The 24650-nt window shown below is 48.9% G+C and overlaps 1 protein-coding gene across 2 annotated transcripts in view; it reads right to left on the reverse strand.

Moving 5' to 3' along the window:
* NGEF (neuronal guanine nucleotide exchange factor) overlaps nucleotides 1–24650 on the reverse strand; it is a 133516-nt gene that overhangs the window by 35697 nt on the left and 73169 nt on the right. The window contains exons 1-3 of one of the 2 annotated variants that reach the window (XM_031008466.3): nucleotides 11093–11380; nucleotides 10244–10386; nucleotides 3490–3788 (exon numbers count right to left, since the gene is read on the reverse strand). In XM_031008466.3, the coding sequence (XP_030864326.1) occupies nucleotides 3490–3788; nucleotides 10244–10386; nucleotides 11093–11199 (549 nt within the window). In that variant the 5' untranslated portion in view covers nucleotides 11200–11380. Of the gene's footprint in view, nucleotides 1–3489; nucleotides 3789–10243; nucleotides 10387–11092; nucleotides 11381–24650 lie in introns of those variants that run through there. The other variant, XM_004033366.5, reaches the window with a different exon arrangement.

Raw genomic sequence — 24650 nt, forward strand, 5'->3', positions numbered from 1 at the left:
TTTAAAATGCACTTCATTCGGGACCAGCAGTTCCACTTCCAGGCTACAGCTGGTCTCAGACGCGCACAGAGATGTTCGCACACACACACTCTCCTGAGCAACCTCCACTCAACCCACTGGCTGAATACCCCATACTCTCTGCTACCCGCCAGGCTGTGCAAGGATCCACCAGGTGCTCAGGGCAGAGGCCACCTGCCCGCCTCTCTCCCCATCTGGTGAGGATGCACCCACTGTCACTTGCATTCCTCGAACTTATTCAAGCCAGTGGTACCTGCGATGCAGTTGTACCATTTAATGATAAAAAGCAGTGAATTCTCAGTGGAAAGGGAGTTGTTTTTATGAAAACTGAGCTGAAAGCTCTGAAGAGTCCAGGGAAGGCAAGTTGCTAAAAACCATCACCAAAACCAAGCTGCTACTGAAGGTGCTGAAACTAAAAGAAGTGGAAAACACTGTAAAAATCTGTAAGGATTTTGCCCTTAGTCTGCATAGGTGTCTAAACTCCAAAATTAGATGGTGTACTATGGCTGTGTCTAATCAGGAGAGAGAAAGTAGATAAAGCTGGTCCTCCAGTGAAAACCTATGATCCAAGAAATGGGCTGGACACATTTGCATTGTTTATACTTTTTTAAACAATGAAAGTGCATAGAGGAGTTACGTATTTAATTGTAAAACTTTTCTTTCTTTTTTTTTTTTTTTCTGAGATGGAGTCTTGCACTGTCGCCCGGGCTGGAGTGCAATGGTGCGATCTTGGCTCACTGAAACCTCCGCCTCCTGGGTTCAAGTGATTCTCCTGTCTCAGCCTCCCGAGTAGCTGGGATTACAGGGACCCGCCACCACGCCTGGCTAATTTTTTGTATTTTTAGTAGATGAATAAGATGACAAAACAAGATGACTCTGTTCGCTTGGGTAATTTTTCTTGCCCTGAATTCTACTCTGTCTGATAATATAATGGGTTTAGATTGCTAATCAATTGGATAATTTCTGTTTTTATTTTTATTTTTTGAGACAGAGTCTTGCTCTGTCACCCAGGCCAGAGGGCAGTGGCACCATCTCGGCGCACTGCAACCTCCACCTCCTGGGTTCAAATGATTCTCCTGCCTCAGCCTCCTGAGTAGCTGGGACTACAGGCACCCGACACTACACGTGGCTAATTAATTAATTATTTTATTTATTTATTTATTTTGAGACAGAGCCTCACTCTGTGGCCCAGGCTGGGGTGCAGTTGTGCGATCTTGGCTCACTGCAACCTCTGCCTCCCAGGTTCAAGGGATTCTCCTGCCTCAGCCTCCTGAGTAGAGTAGCTGGGACTATAGGCGGGCGCCACCACGCCCAGCTAATTTTTGTATTTTTAGTAAATACGGGGTTTCACCACATTCACCGGGCTGGTCTCGAACTCCTGACCTTAAGTAATCCACCCACCTCGGCCTCCCAAAGTGCTGAGATTACAGGCATGAGCCACTGTGCCCGGCTCACCTGGCTAATTTTTGTATTTTTGTAGAGATGTGGTTTTGCCATGTTGGCCAGGGTGGTCTTGAACTCCTGACCTCAGGTGATCTGCCCACCCCGGCCTCCCAAAGTGCTGGGATTACAGGTGTGAGCCACCACACCGAGCCTCAATTGAAGAATTTCTGTCTTTTAATGGAGGAGTGTAAGCCGTTTGCATGTATCGTAACGGATTTGTTTGCTGTTAAATTTGCCACTAATTTGGTGCTGTTTGTTTTTCATGCTTCTTCACTGTTTGCTCTCCATTTATGACAAGGGCCCTTTCTCTGCTTTTAGCTTTGCTTATGTTGTAAAAGGTTTCTAACATGTGTTTAAGTTCTACTAGGATTTATTTCTAAGTTTTTTTTTTTTTTGAGACGGAGTCTTGCTTTGTCACCCAGCTGGAGTGCAGTGGCGTGCTCTTGGCTCACTGCAACCTCCCAAGTTCAAGCGATTCTCCTACCTCAGCCTCCCGAGTAGCTGGGATTACAGGCGCCTGCCACAGTGCCCAGCTAACTTTTGTATTTTTAGTAGAGACTGGGTTTCACCATCTTGGCCAGGCTGGTCTCGAACTCCTGACCTCGTGATCCACCAGCCTCGGCCTCCCAAAGTGCTGGGATTACAGGCATGAGCCACCGCACCCAGTCTTATTTCTAAGTTTTACATCAGAAGTTTTATTAAAAAATAAATCAATGTAACCATTTACAAATCACTGCTCACAAGTTAGGAAGGATGTCAAAGTCTACACATTTTCCATACTCTACTGGGCACAACACCCAGCTGAAGCCTAGGTGGCCCTTCAAAAATCCACTTTTATGAAGCCTTCCCTAGTAGCAACTCCATTCATCGCAAAACCCAAGTCTCAGGTATATGATGCTGGTCAGGAACAAGTCACAGTTTGGGTCATTAAAATAGTGTATATAGGCTACTGTTTCATGTTTTAAATAAACAAGAGCAAATGTTTCCGTAGAATCTAGCACAGGAATAACGGGGGGTAGGGAAAGGCAGGACTTTTGGAACCACAGCTGCCACAAGAAACAAGGACAAGGATGGGCTTGGACAAGCGCGAGGAATGCAGGTGAGTGCGGTGGGGGTGAGACGGAGCGGAAGAGGACACAAATGATGGAACTGAGTGGACCAAGTGCTTATAAAAACCAAATCTCTTCTTTTTTTTCCCCTTCTGTACCTCCTTTTTAAATTTCACAATTAACACAAACTTGCATATTCGCAATTTCTCTCCACCATTCTTCCTGTTTACTCCTGACCATACGCTTGTTTCTCTATACCACAAATTTTCCCTTAATACTCAAATAATCTTTGTTCCACTAAAACAAACACTTAAATTTCTTATTCATTTGTTACTGGTTTTAACTGATTATTTCTCCCTGCTAGCAACAAACCACCAAGCAACTCAATGATTTTGCCTCAGCCTAATTGATAGTCACTGAAGTCCACCTGAACCATCAAATGAAGGGGCCAGAGACACGAATCCCAGATTTCTGCAGCATTTCAGGAGCAGATGGGCAAGCTGAGGGACTTCCTTCAGAGACCCCATTCATCCGAAGTTCAGACAGCCCCAAAAGAAAGTGGTGGGATAAGATCGTGAATGCAAAGAGATATGGCAGACCTCCGTCAACCACAGATAACTGGAGCTATGGCATAGTCACAGTGAGCTCAGCATTGCCTAGTGCCGTGGCATTCACGCGTGACGGAAATACACAATGATGATAACGAAGGGTGGAAAAACTGCGATCCTACTATCTCATCAGACAGCAACGCTTCAGACGTTCAATGTTGGGGGTGAGCTGTCCTGGAAGGTAGCTGGGTGTCTCTTGCTGCCTGTGAAACCATGTTTATTTTTCTGCATGTTCTAGATGGACAACCCTGCCAGCGATTCCTCTGGTGAACCAGCCAGGGCACCTCACCCCCCAGAGGAAGCCTCACCCCCAGCAGTGAGGGCCACCCTGGTGTGCTGTGGGGGAGCCCCCGCCCCTCAGTGCCTGTTACCTCCTGCAGCTTAATCTCCTCGGGCTGTAGGATCTCAAGCACCCCGCTGCTCCGGATCTCGGGAAGATCCTGCCAGAGGTTGAACCTTGAATGGGGGTTACTGAGCAGGCAGATCTGGGGCAGAGTCTTCCTCTCTGGTGGGCTGGCTGGCTCCTCCTCCTCCTCTTCCTCTTCCTCCTCCGGGGTGTCCTCACTGGCCGGGGACCCATTGGTATTGTCTTCTATTTCTGCATCCTGTTGCCTCCTGGTTTCGATTTCTTGGAGAGTCGATTTATCTCGGTATTCCTGATACAGGAGCCCTGAAATCAAAGAGTTGTAAAAAAGAAAAGGAAAAGATCTCAGATGACAATCATTCCAAATCCCTAAGTCAAGGCTTCATGTTCTTATCAAGGGTGGCTGCTGTGTCCAGGAATACACAGTGCAAGCCAGCCCTGCACCCGTCTCAGCGGCAGGCTCCAGGCCACGGGATACACTGCCGTCGTCTTCATTTCTTGGGAAAGACCAACATGCTTATGTTTTTCCCCAAAACATAAAGAAATGCCCGAATGGACTCAAAATCCAATATATGCTTTCCCCACACACACTTGGCAAACAAGAACCTAGAACCTGATGCACCCACCACCAAGTTGATGGGAATGTCCCAACTGTGTCTCATTATCCCAGCAGGGTAATTTCCATAGCCCTCAACGTTTCAATATTCAAACTCAGGAATATTCATTTGTGCAGTGGGAGTAGCTGTAAATTCTCATTTTGAAGGAAAAATCAGCATTTCATCAATCTTATGATTTAAAAAGGGAAACATTCCCTTTTTGCTTTCACAGTTGCAGACTTCACTGACCAACTGTACTTGCAATGAATGCTTTCCAGTCTCTTAGGTGATTTGGGGGCGCAGCTGAATCAGCGCAAATGTAGCACCTCCAAAGGGATAACCCCATTTCTGATGTCCTGGCCTTGGGACACAGGGACTTCCTCTCTGCACAGGCAGCCATGTTGGGGTTGGGGGGTTGCCGTGGCTGGGCGGGATGGTGAGGGGTAATCCTGCCTGCTGCAGGCTGGGAGGAAAGGGGTCAGACCCCAAGGTCTTGTCTATGGTGCCACAGAGGCAGGAGTCTAGCCCAAGGGCAAGGGCTAGACAGAGCAAACACACTCTGTTCTACATTTTATTGTTTTAAAATTTATTTTGAGATTGGGCCTCACTCTGTCACCCAGGCTGGAGGGCAGTGGTGCAATCACAGCTCACTGCAGCCTCCATCTCCTGGGCTCCAGTGATTCCCCTGCCTCAGCCTCCTGAGTGGCTAGGACTACAGGTGTGTGTCACCATGGCCGGCTAGTTTTTTCCTCTTTTTTTTTTTTTTTTTTGTAGAGATGAGGACTTGCTATTTTACCCAGGCTGGTCTTGAATTCCTGGCCTCAAGCCTCAATTGCTGGTCTTGAATACCTCTCCCTTCAGCCTCCCCAGTGCTGGGATTACAGACGTGAACCCCTGTGCCTGGTCCTGTCTGCGTTTGAGAAGCATGGACTGGGAGAAGCGGGCTGCAGCAGCTCCCTGGGAGAGCCAGGACGGAGGCTTGCACTGAAGGACTGGGAAGGGGATGAAGCCAAGTGCCTGATTCGGGGACAGTTACAAGATAGAATAACATTCAGGTGACCAGTGGGGCAGCAGAGACCAGAGGCCCCACTGGAGGAGATGAGGGTCCGGCTGAGGGTGGCGTTGGGGTGGGGAGGATCGAGATGTACCCAGGCACCCAGGTGGAGGCCTCATGAGCAGCAGGATGTCCTGGTCTGGCACTTGGGATAGTGGCCGAGGCCCCTCGATATGTCTAACTATGAGACAAAGATGATTCCCAGAAAGTTGCAATAAGGATAAATATACCACTTGACAAGCACTTGCTCTTACAACGCAGTACAACTGTTAGCTATTATTCCTTCTTTATCTAATTGTTAAACATATCTAAACTGTAGAAAAAGGAAGAAAAGAAAAACAGACCACCTTCAAAATCCTGAATGAGGCTGGAGAAATTATATTCATGAACAGGAAGCTAGTAAGGCCACCCTATGGATTAAATGACTTGGTTTCCATGCTCTGTAACTCCAAATTACAAAGCCTTTCTGCCAAAGTAACCAGAGCATCCACTTCAGCAAGCTTAGAGCCCGTGCTTTTCCAACGATGCAACCCAGCCGGATACAACATGGAGTTGATTCGACAAAGGAATAAAAAAGAAAATCCAACTCTAAGCTAAATGCAACCCTGACTGAAGATCTATAAAGACAGGTCCGACGTCACCACCTCCATCAGTTCAATAACGAGCATAAGGTAGGCCGACTGTTGCGACGTCAAGCTATCACCACCCTATGATTCTGACACTGCACTGCAGTTACAGAGGTTTAAAGAAAGCAAGTTTCACAGGTTGACTTGGATTCACTTTTCAATGCGTAGTGCAGTGTCTCCTACATAATAGGTACTCAACTACTTGTTGAACACCTTTTAAAAATGCAGTTTCCAAGGCTGGGTGTGGTGGTTCATGCCTGTAATCCTAGCACTTTGGGAGGCTGAGGCAGGTGGATCACTTGAGGTCAGGAGTTCGAGACCAGCCTGGCCAACATGGCCAAACTCTGTCTCTACTAAAAACACAAAAATTAGCCGGGTGTGGTGGCGGGTGCCTATAATCCCAGCTACTCGGGAGGCTGAGGCAGGAGAATAGCTTGAACCCGAAAAGCAGAGGTTGCAGTGAGCTGAGATCGCGCCACTTCACTCTAGCCTGGGCGAAACAGCGAAACTCCATCTCAGAAAAAAAACAAAAAACAAACAACAACAACAACAAAAAAGCAGTTTCCAAGCTTCACAGAAGTGTCTCACTTGGCGTATTTTTGAAGGCTCAAAAATATGTCTTATGTGTGCTATAGTCGGCAAATCACGGGTGAATACTATCTTGAACATCTCCCTGTGATACATATGCTGAAAAGAGACAAAAATATCAGCATTGTGGGTAGCTGGGTTGAAAAGAATAGTTCTGAAGTCACCCCATGGCAGACGCAATTGACTGCCTCTCCTGCACCCCCTCATGCCCCTCTCCCCGGTTGGCAGGGGAGGGCTTCTGTTTGAGTGCTGACCCATTCTATGCTCAGAGAAGTGAGTGAAGGTTGACTGATCAAAACCTACCACAAGGCCCGTTGCAGTGGCTCACGCCTGTAATCCCAGCACTTTGGGAGGCCGAGGCGGGCAGATCACTTGATGTCAGGAGTTCGAGACCAGCCTGGGCAACATGGGGAAATCCTGTCTCTACTAAAAATACAAAATTAGCCAGGTGTGGTAGCAGGTGCCTGTAATCCCAGCTACTCAGGAGGATGAGGCAGGAGAATCACTTGAACCCAGGGGGTGGAGGTTGCAATGAGCCAAGATTGTGCCATTTCACACCAGCTTGGGTGAAAAAGCAAAAACCTACCACGATAGTTCCTTGCCCCTTGCTAGTAGTGGGTTAGACACAGGCACAAGGCATAGCCTGGCTGCAGTGGTGTGAGTGCTGGTGTCCCCCCAGATTCATATGTTGGAACCTAATACCCAATGTGAGAGTTTTAAGAGGTGAAGCCTTTGAAAAGTGACTAAGACATGGAGGCACTGCCTCCATGAGAGGGATTCATGCCTTCCCTTATAAAAGAGGTGGAAAGGGCCGGGCACAGTGGCTCATGCCTGTAATCCCAGCACTTTGGGAGGCTAAGGTGGGTGGATCACCTGAGGTCAGGAGTTTGAGACCAGCCTGGCCAACATGGTGAAACCCCATCTCTACTAAAAATACAAAAATTAGCTGGGTGTGTTGGCAGGCACCTGTAATCCCAGCTACTCAGGAAGCTGAGGTAGGAGAATCGCTTGAACCTGGGAGGGGGAGGCTGCAGTGAGCCGAGATTGTGCCACTGCACTCCAGTCTGGGTGACAGAGTGAGGCTCCATCCCCAAAATAAATAAATAAATAAATAAATAAATAAATTTTTAAAAAGCCGTGGAAGGCAGCTGCCTGGCCCCTTCCGTCCTGTGAGGATGCACCAAAGGATGCACCATCTTTGAAGCAGAGATAGCCAGCCCTCAGCAGACGCTGAATCTGTTGGCACCGTGATCTTGGACTTCCCAATCTCCAGAACTGTAAGAAATAAACTTCTATTGTTTATAAGCCATCCAGTATATGGTATCTTGTTACAGCAACTGGAACAGATTAAGATACTGGCCAAGGAGAGTAAGGGCACATCTTCTAAAGGCTTGCCAAAAAGCTGTCCCTCCCCAACAGACACTTGAAGACAAACTGCCCTTCCTGTTGCACACATGGCTCCCTGAGGATGTGATGCCTGGAGCTATGGCAGCCATCTTGTAACACAAGGCCCACCTGGAGGAGGCAAAGCAGCCAGGTGACTGTTTGGCTGAATGAACCAACTTTGGAACTTCCTACCTTTGGACTCATTAACTGAGATGAGACACTTTTGTTGTTTAAGTTCACTTTTTGTTAGATATTCTGTTACCTGCAGCCAAAGACTATCAATACAAGTAACCTTAGAGTCTTCTTAAAACTTCATACTTTTTTCTGGGGTATTTAGAATACAAATTTAGACACCAATGTTTCTGGAGTTACTGTGTTACACAGTTACCTGATACAGTGTGTAACCATTTCTCATAACCTTTCATTTTTATTTGCCTTAAATTCAGATTACAAAACGAATAAGTTTTCTTTACCTGACGAACTATATTAACATATTAAATTTCTGTAGTCACTGTACTGTCAATAGATCAGGCTTTCGTATTTTATATATTGTACATTTAGTCGGCACAACTTTAAATGGAAATAAACTTTACCTGTAAAGGCTTGCAATTACCTCCAAGTGGAACTGGCAGGCTCCACTTGGAGCCTTCATCCTGCTTTCCTTCCCCCTTAATCATCTTAGGAAGCTGCCATCCTTTCCTAACACTTGGCAAAGAATTGCCGAACTCACAGAGCTGAAGGCAGCTGGGCTGCTGCAGGGATCCGCTTAGCACAGACCTCAAGTCTATGACAGGTGAGAAGAGGGCGGGGACAGCCCTGGGCTGTCAGTCAACACTCTGTTGAGCTACTATGGGTCAGGCCCAGGAGCCAGGAAAAGACATTCACCAGGACACCAGCAGACACCTGCAGGGGGTAGCAGGAGGAAAGACTCAGAACATCAGATGCCCTGCTGCTTCCCAGATGAGCACAGTGACGCCCCAAACGACCAGGCACTAGAGCTCAGGACCCTGCCAGCCGGCTTCGGACTTCTGCCACCGGCCCAGCAGGTTCAGCCGTCTCCAAGAAAGACAGCTCCACACACCCACAGTGCAGAAGGGAGGCACGATCTCCTCCCCAACCTGGATGTCTTTCCTGGTCGTGACACTGATCTTAGCCAAAGAGGAGCCCTTTCAAGAGGGTGGAGGTCAAAGTCTCCAGCGTATGCTAAGTCAGATGTGGCAGCGTGGCAGAGCTGGGAGAAAGGGGTTGTCAGGGGCCTTTGTTTTAAAATAAGGATTTTCTAATTGGCATCAGTTTCAGATCAGCCCCTCTCCATTCCCCCAGCAAACAAAGGGAAAAGCCACCACCACCACCACCACCCAGCCTGACACGTGGAGGGGGCCCACTGGGAACAAAATTCCGGAGTCAGCGCCGCTTAACAGCATGCAGTGTGCGCTCCACCCCCTCAGCTTCGCAAGGGCTCAGCTCCTCTCCGGGCTCAGTTTAGAAAGATCCCTGCCAGGGAAGAGTGGGCTGCCCGGGAAAGGTCTCCCAAGCACGGGGTCTCCGGTGGCGATGGAAGCTCCACTTCCCCACTGGAGACACGTCCTGTCTGGCCAAGCATTTGGGACTGGAGGACAATAATTATATATCTAGGGAAGAAATTTTCCAAACCTAGAATTTTTATTTAACAGATAGACTGTCGGCTGCTCCGACAACAATGAAGAACGAAAAGACTTCTGGAACCATTTTCAGAGTAAGGGAACCTATATCATTCGTTCACGGGTGCCTCTCGTGACGACATGAGAACTAGCTTGATGTCACCAGCGATTTTTTTTTTTTAATGCAAGTACTGAAGTTCTTGGGTCACTATTTGAATCCATTTTCCCTATTCACAGTGCGTCAGGTGCAACTGTGTAGCAGTTGGACCACACAGGCTGAGCCTCGGCTTCCCTTCCAGGCCATATTCCTGGAGAGGCTTCCCTTCCTAAGCCAAGGGCCTCTGGGGCTCTTGCTTCCTCCCTACTTCGCCTTTCCTTTCCCTGTGCAAAGTTGGCCACCGCCTCCTCTTCTTGAATCGCACCAGGCTTTTCCCAGAACCCCCCTTCACACACCTCCCCCTCTAGCCCAACTCTGCTCCCAGCAGCCGGTTTGGCTTCCAGGTCTTCCCTGATGGGGGATAGTGGAGTCCTCCCCGCTGCACAGCTCAGAAGCGCTGCTTCATCCCTTCTTTCTGGCAGAAGTGATAAGGGGTCAGAGAGCCCTCCCACCAGACAAGAGCTGGGCAAATAGACCTCTCCGCAGAGAGCAGCACAGAAATGTTTGCTAAAGCCCACTTGTGCAACGCTATTAAAATGCAGCAGTTTTGCCTGCGGAACCATTTAGAGCCAAACATGTGAAAAGCTTTCCTTACCCATATCAGACGCATTCCTTCGTATGAAACGCAACGGCATCCCATGAGCAGGAGGACCCTCAGAGTCCTCCAGGACCCGCGTTTCCCAAATAAAACCCGGTTACTGCGGAGACACCCACCTATTTGTTCAATGAGGTTTCTCCAGGAGTCGGCGGGAATGGGGTGGATCATCCGCAGGGCCTCGGTGAGCGTGGTGGGGCTGTCGGCCAGGGCCGGCCACTCCTCGGGCGTGGCCCCATTTCCCGGGGTGGAGGACGACTCACTGCCAGAGAGAGAGGAGGACAGGGGCTGGTTATTTTTAAGCAAGGATTCACCTCGGCTGGCTAGCGAGGGGCGTGCGCACAGGCGGCTGCTAGCCAGCCGGACCTTACCCGGGACCGTCCAGGGGCAGCGGCCGCAGCCACCGCCGCCCCTCCCGGCCGGGCGGGCCCCAAAAGCCCTTTTTGTCACCGCACCAGGGCGCGACCGGGTGATTCATTCCCACACCAGCCCGCCCAAACCTCCATGGTTTTGGAGCTCCCGGGCAGGCGGTGGAAACTTGGCGCACCGTGCCCACTCTCCGGCGCCGCTCCGACAGCCCGACGGGTCCCGCGGCCAGGAAGCCACTCGGCGCCCCTCGCCGTCACTCGGCCCCCGGCCCCTTTCGGACTCCGATCCTCCCGTCCCCAGGCCACACGGCGCGGAAAGGGGATGACGAGCCGGACGCGCACGACCAGGGCGCCCAGGACCAGGGCGCTGGAGGAGACTCCGGGCAGGGACCGGGGTCCCAGGGGCCCGGGCTGGGGCTCAACACCCACCCGATGGGGTGCGGGCCCGACGGGGCCCGGGGGTGGGAGTGGGGGCGGCGGGGGCCCGCGGCGGAGGAGTGGGGATAGGCCGCGCAGGGGGTGCCCGGGACCCCGGGCGCAAGCTGGGAAAGAGGCACGCGGGGGCGGCGCGCCGGGGCCGGGACGGGCGCCCGTCCTCACCTGCCGGGCAGGTGTCCCGCCGCCGAGTCGCGCGCGTCGCTTTCCGAGGTGGAACTGTCGTGGTCCACGGCGCAGGCGGCGCTGAAGGCAGCGGCCAGCAGCTCCATGGGGTCGGCGGCGGGGCGGGTGCGGGGGCCGGGTCGGGGGCCACGCCGGGGCCCTGGGCTGGGTCGGGGGCGACTAGCGGGCTGCGGAGCGGGGTCGCAGCGCGCGCGGCTCGACCGGAGCTGCAGCCGCCGCCGCCACCGCTGCCGAGCACTCCCGCGGGCGGGCGCGCGCCTGGAGGCTCCCGGGGTTGCCACGGCAACGAGGGAGGCGGGAGGGGCGCGCGCGGCGGGGGCGAGGCCGGGCGGCGGCGGGGCGGGGGCACCCGGGCTGGGCGCGACCCGGGCCCCGCGAGCGCCGACTGCGGGCTGGGGCCTGCCGCGGGCTCGCGCCTTCCTCCCCCGCGCCGCCGTGCCCCGACCCGGAGAGGGGCAGAGCTGCGGTGGCCTAGGAGCTGCGCCTTTGCCTGCCCGCCCACTCCTCACGGCGGGGGAAGCCTGGAAGGGGCGGGCGAGGCCACCCTGGGCTCCCCAGTGCCCGCAGACCTCCGCCTTGCCCACGCCGGGCACCCCTTGCGGTCTCCCGCAGGGTCGCAGCTCGGCGACCCGCTCTGAAGCTCCGACCCCGGCCTCGGGGAATGTGTCCCCGCTGGAGGGGGTCTCCGTCTTGTCTCTGCTCCAGGCGGAGACTGGGGTCTCAGGGGCTCCTTGCAAGCCCGCTCCTGAGCCTCGCGGTGGGGAGGGGGCCGGCGCGGAGGTCTTTCCCGGGCGAGTCTGGTCGCAGGAAGAGCCACGCTCAGCTACGCACGACCCTGGCGGGTCCGGGATGGGTTTGGGGGCACCAGAGGAGGAGAAACCAAGTGCCCGAAACCTCTCCTGGGTTGCCCTGCCCGGTGACATCGACTCCTTCAACTGACAGAGAAGCGCCTTCGCGTTAGCTGGGTCAGTCCGCTCGCGGATCAGAAAGAGCAGAAAGGACAGTTGGAAGAGCGAGGCCTGGAGGTGCCTGCGGGCCGAGCCAAGCCGCCCTCTGCTCAGGGATCATGCTGTCTGCTCAGGTGTGGCGAGGATATCTAGCAAGATGCCCCCCGCCTACCCTCGCGAAGGCCCCTGGCACGCTGCCCGGTGTCCTTTTCCGGAGGCCAGCCGGCTCACCTGGGTGGGCTCTTGAGTGACCGCGGCCTGCGCCTGCAGCCGGGCCTGTCCTTTTTACGGCCCTGAGGATACCCCAGGGGCAGGGGTGGAGTGCGGAGCATAGTCCCCCGCACGCTCCACCCACCCGGCATTTGTTTAAATTAGCAAATTCTTCGTTGGGGGGGATGCAAACATTCCTGGTGGCAGCGGTGCAGTTACTCGTTAATTGTTTGGCTTTAATGGATCCTTAACCAGTCTTGAATAAGGCAGGTGTGATCAAGGGAGGGTTGGGGAGGAAGCTGAGAAGCATTAAGCTTTTTGCCTGGAAGGGAGCTCTCCCCACGTGGTCTGACTTCCCCAGCTTTGACTCTAGAAAAGGGTGTTCAGGTAGACTCAAAGCCAGTTTCTAAAGCTGCCACTTAGCCCTGGTGCCAGAACGGGCAGGTCTGATCTCTTCATGCCCTTACAGCCTGAGAATATTCGAGACAACCATCTGGTCTTTTCCCAAGCCAAGCACCACCCTTCCTTGACTCACTCCCATGGACCCAGGTATCTCCAGGCAGCCACCTCCTGCCCTTGGTGTGTTGCTCTGCTCACTGGCCATCTCCATCTGGCCATCCCACATCTTAGGCCGTCCTGGCTGCTATAACAAAATACCATAGACTGGGTGTGATGTGGTTCGGCTGTGTCCCCACCCAAATCTCATCTTGAATTGTAGCTCCTATAATTCCCACGTGTTGTGGGAGGGACCCGGTGGGAGGCAATTGAATCATGGGGGTGGTTTCCCCCATATTGTTCTCCTGGTAGTGAATAAGTCTCACAAGATCTGACGGTTTTATAAAGGGGAAACCCCTTTTGCTTGGATCTCATTCTCTCTCTTGCCTGCTGCCATCTAAGACGTGCCTTTTGCCTTCTGCCATGATTGTGAGGCCATGTGGAATTGTGAGTCCATTAAATCTCTTTTTCTTTATAAATTACCCAGTCTCAGGTATGTCTTCATCAGCCGCGTAAGAGCAGAGTAATACAGGGTGTCATCAGAACCCAGTGTAAACAACAGACACATTTCTCATAGTTCCAGAGGCTGGAAGGCTGAGCTCAGAGTGACACCATGGTCTGTTGCTGGTAAGGCCTTCCTCTGTGTCACCAACTGCTGACTTCTCATGGTAGCCCCATATGACGCAAAGAGAGAGAGAGAGTACTCTGGGCTCTCTCTCTCTTTTTTTTTTTGAAATGGAGTCTCGCTCTGTTGCCCAGGCTGGAGTGCAATGGCGCGATCTCGGCTTACTGCAACTTCCGCCTCCTGGGTTCAAGCGATTCTCCTGCCTCAGGCTCCCAAGCAGCTGGGACTACAGGCACCCGCCACCACGCCTGGCTAATTTTTGTATTTTTAGTAGAGACGGGGTTTCACCATATCATAGAGACAGGGTTTCACCATATCGGCCAGGCTGGTCTTAATCTCCAGACCTTGTGATCCACCCGCCTTGGCCTCCCAAAGTGCTGGGATTACAGGTGTGAGCCAACATGCCTGGCCTCTCTGGGGTCTCTTTTATAGGGTACTAATCCCATTCATGAGGGATCCACCCTCATGGCCTTGCCACCTCTCAAAGGCCCCACCACCTAATACCCATCACCCTGGGAGTTAGGATTTCAACATGTGAATGTTGGGGGAGACACAGACATTCAGTCCATAATATTCCACCCCGGTCCCCCAAAAGTCGTGTGCTTCTTGCATGTAAAATACATTCATTCCATCTTAACAACCCAAAAGTTTTAACTTGTTCCAGCATCAACTCTAAAGTCTGAAGTCCAAAGTCTCATCTAAATATCATCTCAATCAGATGTGGGTGACACCCAAGGTGTGATTTATCCAGAAGCAAAAATTCCTTTCCAGCTGTGAACGTGTGAAACTAGAAAAATTCTATGTTTCCAAAATACAATGGTGAGACAGGCAGAGGATAAAAAATCTCATTCCAAAAGGGAGAAATAGAAAAAGAGAGAGAGGAAGGAAGGAAGAGAACAGGAAAGAGGTGACAGGTCCCAAGTAAGTTTAAAGCCTAGCAAGGCAAATTCCATGAGGAAGATTCTCCAAAGCTGGAGAATAATGCTCTCTGCCTTGATGCTCTGCCTGCAGTGCCCACTGGTGTGGCACTGTCACCCCCACAGCTGGGTGGGGCACTGTCTACTCTGTGCCTCTCCATTATTTGGTGGCTCATACCACGCTTCTCTGTCAGAGGTGTGAAGCTGTTGTGTTTTGTGGAAGGTAGAAATTGGATATTTAGTTGAGTGGATTTCTGGGCAAAGTGTCTAAGGAGTGAGTGGCTTGGTTCTTCCTGACAAACATAGTAAAATTTGAGAAGAGAAGAGTAATTTGAAGATGGAGCTGTTAAGCAAAAAGTAAGCAGAATTCAAGGATTTGAAAGAATCCTCAGCCTTTCCATATTACAAGCTATGAGAAAACATTCAGAAGAGAACACCAAGGGTGTGATGGACAGACCATTTGATAAGGAGATGAGTGTGGGTGTGAAATACAGACTTAACCGTCCCAACAAAAGCCAAGAATAGAGGTGAGATTCTACCAGCAGAAACAGTGCCAGCTGGGCCTGAGGAAACTGAGAAAGTGGGACAAAATGAAGGAAGGAAGATTGTTGGACTTCTTAGACCCTGCAGGACTGGACATAGAACCATTTGGCTGAAAACACATGTGATTCTTCCAGACAACGGGAGAATGACTCAAGAGGCTATTCAGAAATCATCTGGCTGCCACTCCTTCAACACTTTGCCCAGAAATCCACTCAGCTAAATATCCAATTTCTACCTTCCACAAAGCACAATTCAGCCCAGTTATTTGCCACTTTATGACAAGGACGGCCCTTTCTCCAGTGTCCAGTGACATGCTCCTCATTGCTTTCCAAGGCCTCATTAGAATGGTAACTGGTATGGTAAAATCCATACTTCTACCAACATTCTGTTCATGATGACTTAGTATTGGCTGAGAAGATACAAGTGTTTTCTACAGCTCCCGTCTATTCTTTATGAGTTCTCTCCAGAATCACCTTTCTTTTTTTTTTTTTTTTTTGAGACAGAATCTCACTCTATTGCCCAGACTGGAGTGCAGTGGCACGATTTTGGTTCACTGCAAGCTCCACCTCCTGGGTTCAAGTGATTCTCCTGTCTCAGCCTCCCAAGTAGCTGGGATTAAAGGTGCGCACCATCATGCCTGGCTAAACTTTTTGTATTTTTAGTAGAGACGGGGTTTCACCATGTTGGCCGGGCTGGTCTCGAACTCCTGACCTCGTGATCCACCCGACTCGGCCTCCCAAAGTGCTGGGATTACAGGCACGAGTCACCAGGCCTGGCCCAGAATCCCCTTTCAAATTCCATCCATGGCGATGTAGGCTTTTTTTCTAGCATGTGCCTCAAAACTCTTCTAGCCCCTACCCATTACCAAAGCCACTACCACATTTTTAGCAGCACCTTCACTTCTCAGTATCAATTTCTGTCTTAGTTCAGGCAAAGTGCTGTAGTCTGGGGGCCTATAAACAACAGAAATTTATTTCTCCCAGTCTGGAGGCTGGAAGTCTGAGATCACGGTGCCAGCCTGGGCTGGTTCTGTGAAGGGCTTACTTCCTGGCTGCAGACGGCTGACTCCTTGTATCCTCATGTGTTAGAAAAAGGGCTTGGGAGCTCTCTGAGATCTCTTTTAAAGGACACTAAGGGCCGAGTGCGGTGGCTCACACCTTTAATCCCAGCACTTTGAAAGGCTGAGGCGGGTGGATCACCTGAGGTCAGGAGTTTGAGACCAGCCTGGCCAACATGATGAAACCCTGTCTCTACTAAAAATACAAAAAAAAAAATTAGCTCAGCATGGTGGTAGGTGCCTGTAATCCCAGCTACTTGGGAGGCTGAGGCAGGAGAATCGCTTGAACCCAGGAGACGGAGGTTGCAGTAAGCTGAGGTCGTGCCATTGCACTCCAGCCTGGGGAACAAGAGTGAAACTCCATCTCAAAAATTAAATAAATAAATAAATAAATAAATAAATAAATGGCACTAAACCCATTCATGAGGACTCTGCCCTCTAGACCCAACTTCTCAAAGGCCCTACCTTCCAATATCATCACCTTGTGATGGAATTTTGCAGGAGAGATTAAACATTCAGTCCACAGCAGCCCCTAAACAACTAAAATTCAGCATAACTGACAGTGCACCCACCGTCTCCCCCAGCTCCCCTCCCCAGCGGCAAACCAGGAGCCAAGTAGAACTTGGGCGCTGGCCTCCGCGTCTGTACTTCCTGTCACCCAGTGTGCCAATGGCTCACCAAGCTCCCTGGATCCCACAAGCAGTCCCCTTCCCTGGTAACTGGACTACTGCAAGTCCCTCCTCTCCCCAAGCCACCCTTCTATCTGCCCCTCTCTGGCAATAAGGGTCTGATTTTGTCCCCCCCTTGCTCAAACATCTTGGTTGGAATCCCACCCCTCTGAGGGTGAAGCCCAGCCCCTTGTGCTGTGACAGGTCCCTCACCAGCTGTCCCATGCATTTGTGAGCTTGGTGGTGGGCACTGGCCTCCCCAGCTCTCTGACGCTTTGGCCTCTGCACAGTTCTCCAGGTTCTGGGCTTTTTCAAGTGCTGTTCCCTCCCCTAGGACTGTGCTCTCCTAATGACGCCCTTGCCCTTCCAGGTCTAGGCACATTGGGTGTCCCCACCAGGCCCCTTCTGCTGTCTAGCCTGCAGTTGCTGCCTGGCACTGTGATGTTCTGTCACGAAGGCATCCTTCCAGGCAGCCATGGGCTCCTTAGGATGGGCACCCTGCTGCCTCACTCATCTTTCATCAGGAGCCAGAGAAAAACCCTTTATGTGGCGGGGCACAGTGGCTCACACCTGTAATCCCAGCACTTTGGGAGGCCGAGGCAGGCGGATCACAAGGTCAGGAGATTGAGACCATCCTGGCCAATATGGTGAAACCCCGTCTCTAGTAAAAATACAAAAATTAGCTGGGCGTGGTGGCACGCACCTGTAGCCACAGCTACTTGGGGGGTTGAGGCAGGAGAATCACTCGAACCCAGGAGGCAGAGGTTGCAGTGAGCCGAGATTGCGCCACTGCACTCCAGCTTGGGTGACGGAGCGAGACTCCATCTCAAAAAAAAAAAAGAAAGAAAAAGAAAAACACTCTATGGGCAAACATAGGACTGCCTGGTTTGCGTGGCTTCACTGTCCCTGAATTTGATGTAACACTAAATGGAAGCTATTCCTTTTATGCTCTGCTGCACCAAAGAGGAAGATTCTTTTCTTTTTTTTTAAAGAAAATATTAAAGTGAAATTACGTATGTTAAGATCAGCATAAAGCCTTCCAGTAAAAAATAAGCTAAAAATATCTTTGTAATTATAAAATCAGTTTAGAAAGTCACTGAGTTCTAAGGCATGTAACCTTCAGCTAAATTCCACATGTTCCATTTTCCATTGCGTTTAGTGCTTATTAGGCAGGCCGTTATTAAAATCTCCTTTTAACTGACATTTTGTTCTGAATCATTCACAAAATAAAGTATTGATAAATATTTCAAATATTTATACCTGACTAGCACGTAGTAGGTGCTCTATAAATCTCTGAGAATGGGCCAGGTGCAGTCGCTCACACCAGTAATCCCAGCACTTGGGGAGGCCAAGGTAGATGGGTCACTTGAGCCCAGGAGTTCAAGACCAGCCTGGGCAACATGGCGAAACCTCGTCTCTAAAAAAGAAAAAATGACAAAATTAGCCAGGCATGGTAGCATGCGCCTGTAGTTCCAGCTACTCAGGAGGCTAAGGAGAGAGGATCACTTGAGCCCAGGAGGCGAAGGTTGAAGTACGCCAAGATCACACTACTGCACTCCAGCCTGGGCAACAGAGTGAGACTCTGTCTCAAAAAAAAAATAATAATAATAATTGGTGAATGAATTAATGTTATATTTTTTAAAATAAGTATTTAGTTATTTTAGATATTTTATCTAAAGATTATTTTTTCCTTTGGGTTATAAAAGTTAAATATTGGAAGCAAAGTGCATTCTTATTTACGTAGTAACTTCAGCCTTCAGGAGTTCTTGTTTATGTTTATAAAATTTTTCTTGATCCTGAGGGAGAATCTCTGGAATTGGAAGGAAGTGGATGGAAGCTGAGATTATCTGGTTCAATGCTTTTATTTTACCAAAGGAACAAGACCAAAGGGTTAAATTAGAAACTCAAGACCTGCCAGGCTTGGTGGCTCACGCCTGTTATCCCAGCATTTTGGGAGGCTGAGGCAGGCAGATCACTTGAGGTCAGGAGTTCAAGATCAGCCTGGCCAACATGGTGAAACCCTGTCTCTACTAAAAATACAATAATTAGCCAGGTGTGGTGGCACATGCCTGTAATTCCAGCTACTCGGGAGGCTGAGGCAGGAGAATCGCTTGAGCCCAGGAGGTGGAGGTTACAGTGAGCCGAGATCGCACCACCACACTCCAGCCTGGTTGACAGAGTGAGACTCCATTTCAAAAAAAAAAACAGAAACTGAAGACCACATAGCTAGCTAATGGCAGATCTGGAAATATATGATAGTGATTCAACACTATATTGTAGAAAATAAGGAACAGCACATTGCTAGTCACTTATTCTATTTTCAGGGTCACATGGTATGTCACCAGACTATCAAATGTTTAAAAACATTTGTATTGTTATATTTAGTAGGAAAATGCATTGAATTTTCTTTTTTTCTTTTTGGTAGTGAGAAGACATTTCTCAAATATATATAGGAAATGTGGTAGCTTTTAATTAACTGTATCTTTTAAATCCATAAACACAGTAGGTTATTTCTGTCACTCTCAGAACACATTTTCTACTTGCTTTGAAAATCAACAAATTTAATTCACAGAGGCAGAACCAGCAGTCGATCCACAGAAGGCTGCAGCCTCAAGAGTTAAATGGACCTCCAAATCTAGGGGGAAAGTGAGGAAAAGGGTAGGATAGATGCTCAGGAAGGGACCGCCTCTGTCGCTGCAGCAGCGAGATACCCAGAAACCCATACTCTGTGGATGAAGAGATTTTGCCACAAGGAGACTTTCCAAAAATAAATTGTTTTGTTGTGTGGCTGGAAGTATTTTACCGGTGAGGTGGAGGTGGAGATTTTTCCTTACTTTTCATCAAGAAGATAATTTGTAAATGTGGGATCGTATCACGTTATGGAAATAAGTTAAAAAACAAAATCAGTCTATCCCTGTGTGGTAAAGAATTAACTTTACCCAAAGAGAGGTCTGGCTTTTGCCTAGGCTCTTGGGAGGTGCTCTCTAAGCTGTTGGAATGTGGTGTCTGAAAAGAGGCTCTTTCCTTACCCAGGAGCCTTGGCCCACTCTGGATAGGGTGGGGTCTCTGGGTCATGTAGTATCAGTTTTGCCTCCAGAAGGGCTGGAGACTGAGGTCAGCTACCTGAGCAGCCAACCACATCTTTGTGACCAAGCCTCAATAAGAACTCTGGACACCAAGACACAGGTGGGCATCTCTGGTTGATGGTGCGCCATGCATGTTGTCACACATTACTGAGGGGAAGGTTAGCACTATCTGTGACTCCCAAGGGAGAAGACCACTGGAAGCTTCGTGAGTAGAACTTTTCTGGACTCTCCCCATGCATCTCTTCCCTTGGCTGATTTAACTCTGTATCCTTTCACCGTAATAAACTGTAATGGTGAGTATAACAGCTTTCAGTAAGTTCTGTGAGTTCTTCTAGCAATTTATTGAAACTGAGGGTGAATTTGGGCACCCCCAAACTCTGCCATTCATGTCAAAAGTGAGAGTGGTCTTGTAGACTGTCCTTTAACTTCGGTCTCTAATCTGATTTATTTTACTTATTTATTTATTTTTGAGATGGAGTTTCACTCTCATAGCCCAGGCTGGAGTGCAGTGGCTCAATCTCGGCTCCCTGCAACCTCTGCATCCCAGGTTCAAGTGATTCTCCTACCTCAGCCTCCAGAGTACCTGGGATTACAGGTGCGCACCACCATGCCTGGCTCTTTTGTATTTTTAGTAGAGACGGGGTTTCATCATGTTGGCCAGGCTGGTCTTGAACTCCTGACCTCAAGTGATCCATCTGCCTCGGTCTCTCAAAGTGCTGGGATTACAGGTGTGAGCCACTGCACCCAGCCTGTAATCTGATTTAGAACACAGTGACCACTTTCCTCTAACAGCCTTCCTTTCCTCTGGTCTCTTTGTCCCCCCCTCCATCTGTCCTAAATGCAGCTGCTCTGTTAGTTTTCCTCACACATGTCTTGACCCCACACATCTGTTATCTCCAGTGACTCTTCAGTACCTTGTGGGTAATTCATTGCTCAATGGAGTTAATGGACGATCCAGGCTGGGGCCGCCCAGATGAAAGCTGAGTCACTCCTGACAGCTCCCAGGCCTTGCCCTGTCTTCTGTTAGCACTGCCTGCACGGTTTCTCCTCCCAGTGAACCTGAGCTTTTTGGGGGCAGCTATGAAGAGGCCATTGATCTCTGCATCCTCAGCACCAGCACTTCTAGGAGGCATTGGGAAGGGGCTGGCTCGTGAGTTAATATAGGGAAGCCAGTGGGCTCTGTGGTGCCATGCCCTTGGTGTGAGTCTTTCTTCTCCTGCAGTAATTAAGTGGAGCATCAGCTTTTGCTTGGTATCCCATCTTGTGTGTCTTGGGTCAATGATGTTTCTTCAACCGATCTCTTTGGGAACTAGCAGGTAATAGCTTCTGAGATTGGTGCCTAAAGCTTGGGGGAGGTAGCTAGTTATGATCTGTCTTTGTGAGTCCAAAAAACCATCAAAACTGGATTCAGTGTTTTAGTGAAGTGAAGACTGTTTTGTTTTTGTTCTTTTGGGATGTGTTGCTCTGGTGGACAGTCATGCTTTTGGTTAACTAGGGAAAAGGCCAGAGGGATCAGGAGACACCTACAAACCCTTGTCTGGTTTAAGAAGAGATGGTAGCACTGGATGAGTTTCAATGGTCATGGGAAGAGATCCATCATCTCAGGGCTTAATTGCTGAAGACTGGAGATTGCTATGCTGAATTCATTTTCTGAATCAAAAATAGATGGCCAAGAATTTTGCTCTTTTTCCGGGCATAAGAGGCAGCCTGGAGGATATTGCTTGGCTAGTGAAACATTGGAATTTCCTAAGCATTTTGATGGTTCATGTGTCCTTAAAAGGCTTGGACAAATTGCAGCCATATCACCAATTATAAGATGCAGACTATCGCATAGCCTTCATGGAAACGAATTGCCTAAAACAGGCTGCCCCAGATAACTCGTGGATAAGATGCTGCGATGCTTGTGTGTTTATCTGAAACTATGGAAAACAAGGGACATCCTGAGATATGGGTTTCTCTGGACTATTCCTAACCAAGGATCCTAGGATACATAGGGTCTGGGGGTTTGGCTGTGGGCTTTTGACCAAGAGGAGCCTGGGCTTTTGACCAATAGAAGCATCCTGAAGCAAGGGGCACCTAAGGGGTAAATACTATAGGCCGGGTGTGGTGACTCACGCCTATAATCCCAGCACCTTGGGAGGCCAAGATGTAGGATCACTTGGAACGATCCTTGAGCCCAGGAGTTCGAGAGCAACCTGGGCAACATAGTGAGACCCTGTCTTAAGAAAAAAAAAAAAAAAGGAAATAAATACAGTAATTTCCTGGATATGCTGAGGGTGAAATTGGAAGTGAATGAGATCAGGAGTTGCCTAGGTGCACATAATTTAGATGTCAGGTTATGGCCACAGGGTTCTTATATTCTTAATTAGAACTCAAACTAGGCCGGGTGTGGTGGCTCATGCCTGTAATCCCAGCACTTGGGAGGCTGAGGCAGGTGGATCAGAGTTCAGGAGTTCGAGACCAGCCTGGCCAACATGGTGAAACTCCATCTCTACTAAAAATACAAAAATTAGCTGGGTATGGTGGTGGGCACCTGTAATCCCAGCTACTTGGGAGGCTGAGGCAGGAGAATCCCTTGAAACTGGGATGAAGAGGTTGCAGTGAGCCGAGATTGCGCCACTGGACTCCCACCTGGGCAACAGCAAGACTCAGTCTAAAAAAAAAAAAAAAAGATTCAACCTGTAAAGGAATGAACAGTCCCATTTCCTTGCACTCAGAGTTATTCATCTTAAATCACCTCATAAACTACATAGTTAAATCTAATGTAGTTCCATATTAGTGAGACCAATTTGTAAGCTATAATAAACGAAACAAATAGAAAGTGATATTATTATTATTAAGTAGTCTACATTTAGTGCTAAAATGCATTCACTATGGTAACAGAGAATGCATTGCCTTACCATTAACCAAATGGAGCAAAACTTTATGAAACAAGAAAGAAAAATATTCACTCATAAACAAAGTAGACTTGAAGAAGTAGCATGTATTTAATAATAAGAAATTGTTCCTTGAAAATTACAAATAACTGGATTTTAGAAAAGTATCTTCCATAATGAAAAGCTAGTATGTAATACGAAAACTTTACATTTCCTATTGAAACAGAAACAACTACCTCACCCTTAACATCCTGTAGAATGTTCTTTGTTGAGTTACCAGTACTAATTGTTCAAGAATTTGGTGTCTCGGCCGGGCACGGTGGCTCATGCCTGTAATCCCAGCACTTTGGGAGAAAGAGGGAGGTGGATCACCTGAGGTCAGGAGTTCAAGACCAGCCTGGGCAACACGGTGAAACCCCATTTCTATTAAAAAATACAAAATTAGCTGGGCGTGGTGCTGCACGCCTGTACTCCCAGTTACTCAGGAGGCTGAGGCAGGAGAATCGCTTGAACCTGGGAGGCGGAGGTTGCAGTGAGCCGAGATCATGTCACTGCACTCCAGCCTGAGCAACAGAGTGGGACTCCATCTTAAAAAAAAAAAAAAAAATTTGAGGTCTCACGAGAAGACCAGTGTTTTGGGTAGGGATGGGTCCGTCTAGGAGAGATGTTTGAGACACAGGTGTGACGTGCCACTAAAATCCTTGTTTCTGGGTCCTTGACTTTGTAATGTTGACAGAATTCGTTTCTTCCCAAGAATTCATAGTTTTTCACTATGATTAATATTTCTATTTCAGAGTGTCTCATAAGGAAACTGGTGATAGCACCGTACAAATTAGCACACAATAAGTGAATATCACCATAAAGAAAAACACTGTATTTCAAAAGCATATCAGAAACACAGCAATCAAAGAGTTTTGGAAATGAACAGCCAGTGGTCGCCAAGGCGTGGAATTCACCAAGGGGTGGAAGCTGTCATTTTCCCCTGGGGGCGGGAGTGTGAATGGATACAACCTTTCAGAGGGCAGTCTGACAACACATATCATAAATCTGCAAATGCTCCACACTCTTTGGCAAAGAGATTCTACTTCTAGGAATGTTTCCTAGTGAACTATTGAGAGTCTGTGCAAAAAAATGAGCAGCGAGGATTTTTTTAGTGTTATTTATAACAGGGAAATATTTAACGTCCAATAATAGATTGACTATTTAAATGATCACATATTTCTCAAATGGAATACTACAGCATTAAACATTATTTTAGAAGAACATTTAATAATCTGGAAAGACATCCATAGTATTTTAAATAAAAAAGCAGATTGCAAAACTGGATGGTAGTATGCTCTTACTTTGTTTATAAATAGACTTTTATATGTGGAATTTTAAGCGTGCATATATACTTTTTAAAGGACTAGAAGATTGATCACCAAAAATATTTCATAGTACTTGTTGCTGGTTGGTTGGATTCTAGGGGAATTTTCCTCCTTTCGTAACTGGCCAAGGGGTTCACCTTGCCGGCTGCCTAGACAGAGCCACTTCCTCAAGACAGGGGAATTGCAATAGAGAAAGAGTAATTCACGCAGAGCTGGGCTGGCTGTGCGGGAGACCAGAGTTTTATTACTACTCAAATCAGTCTCCTGGAGCATTCAGGGAGCAGAGTTTTTAAGGATAATTTGGTGGGTGGGGGAAAGCCAATGAGCCAAGGGTGCTGATTGGTTGGAGATGAAATCATAGGAAGTCTGAGCTGTCTTCTTGAGCTCAGTCATGTCCTGGGTGGGGGCCACAAGATCAGATGAGCCAGTTTATTGACCTGGGCACTGCCAGCTGATCCATCAAATGCAGGGTCTGCAAAATATCTCAAGCACTGATCTTAGGAGCAGTTTAGGGAGGGTCAGAATCTTGTAACTTCCAGCTGCACAACTCCTAAGCCATAATTTCTAATCTGTGGCTAATGTTAGTGCTGCAAAGGCAGTCTAGTCCCCAGGCAAGAAGGAGGTCTGCTTTGGGAAAGAGCTGTTACCGTCTTTGTTTAAGCTATAAACTATAAACTAAGTTTCTCCCAAAGTTAGTTCAGCCTACGCCCAGGAATGAACAAGGACAGCTTGGAGGTTAGAAGGAA

Source organism: Gorilla gorilla, chromosome 11 (genome assembly GCF_029281585.2).
Source record: "Gorilla gorilla gorilla isolate KB3781 chromosome 11, NHGRI_mGorGor1-v2.1_pri, whole genome shotgun sequence".
NCBI lineage: Eukaryota > Metazoa > Chordata > Mammalia > Primates > Hominidae > Gorilla > Gorilla gorilla.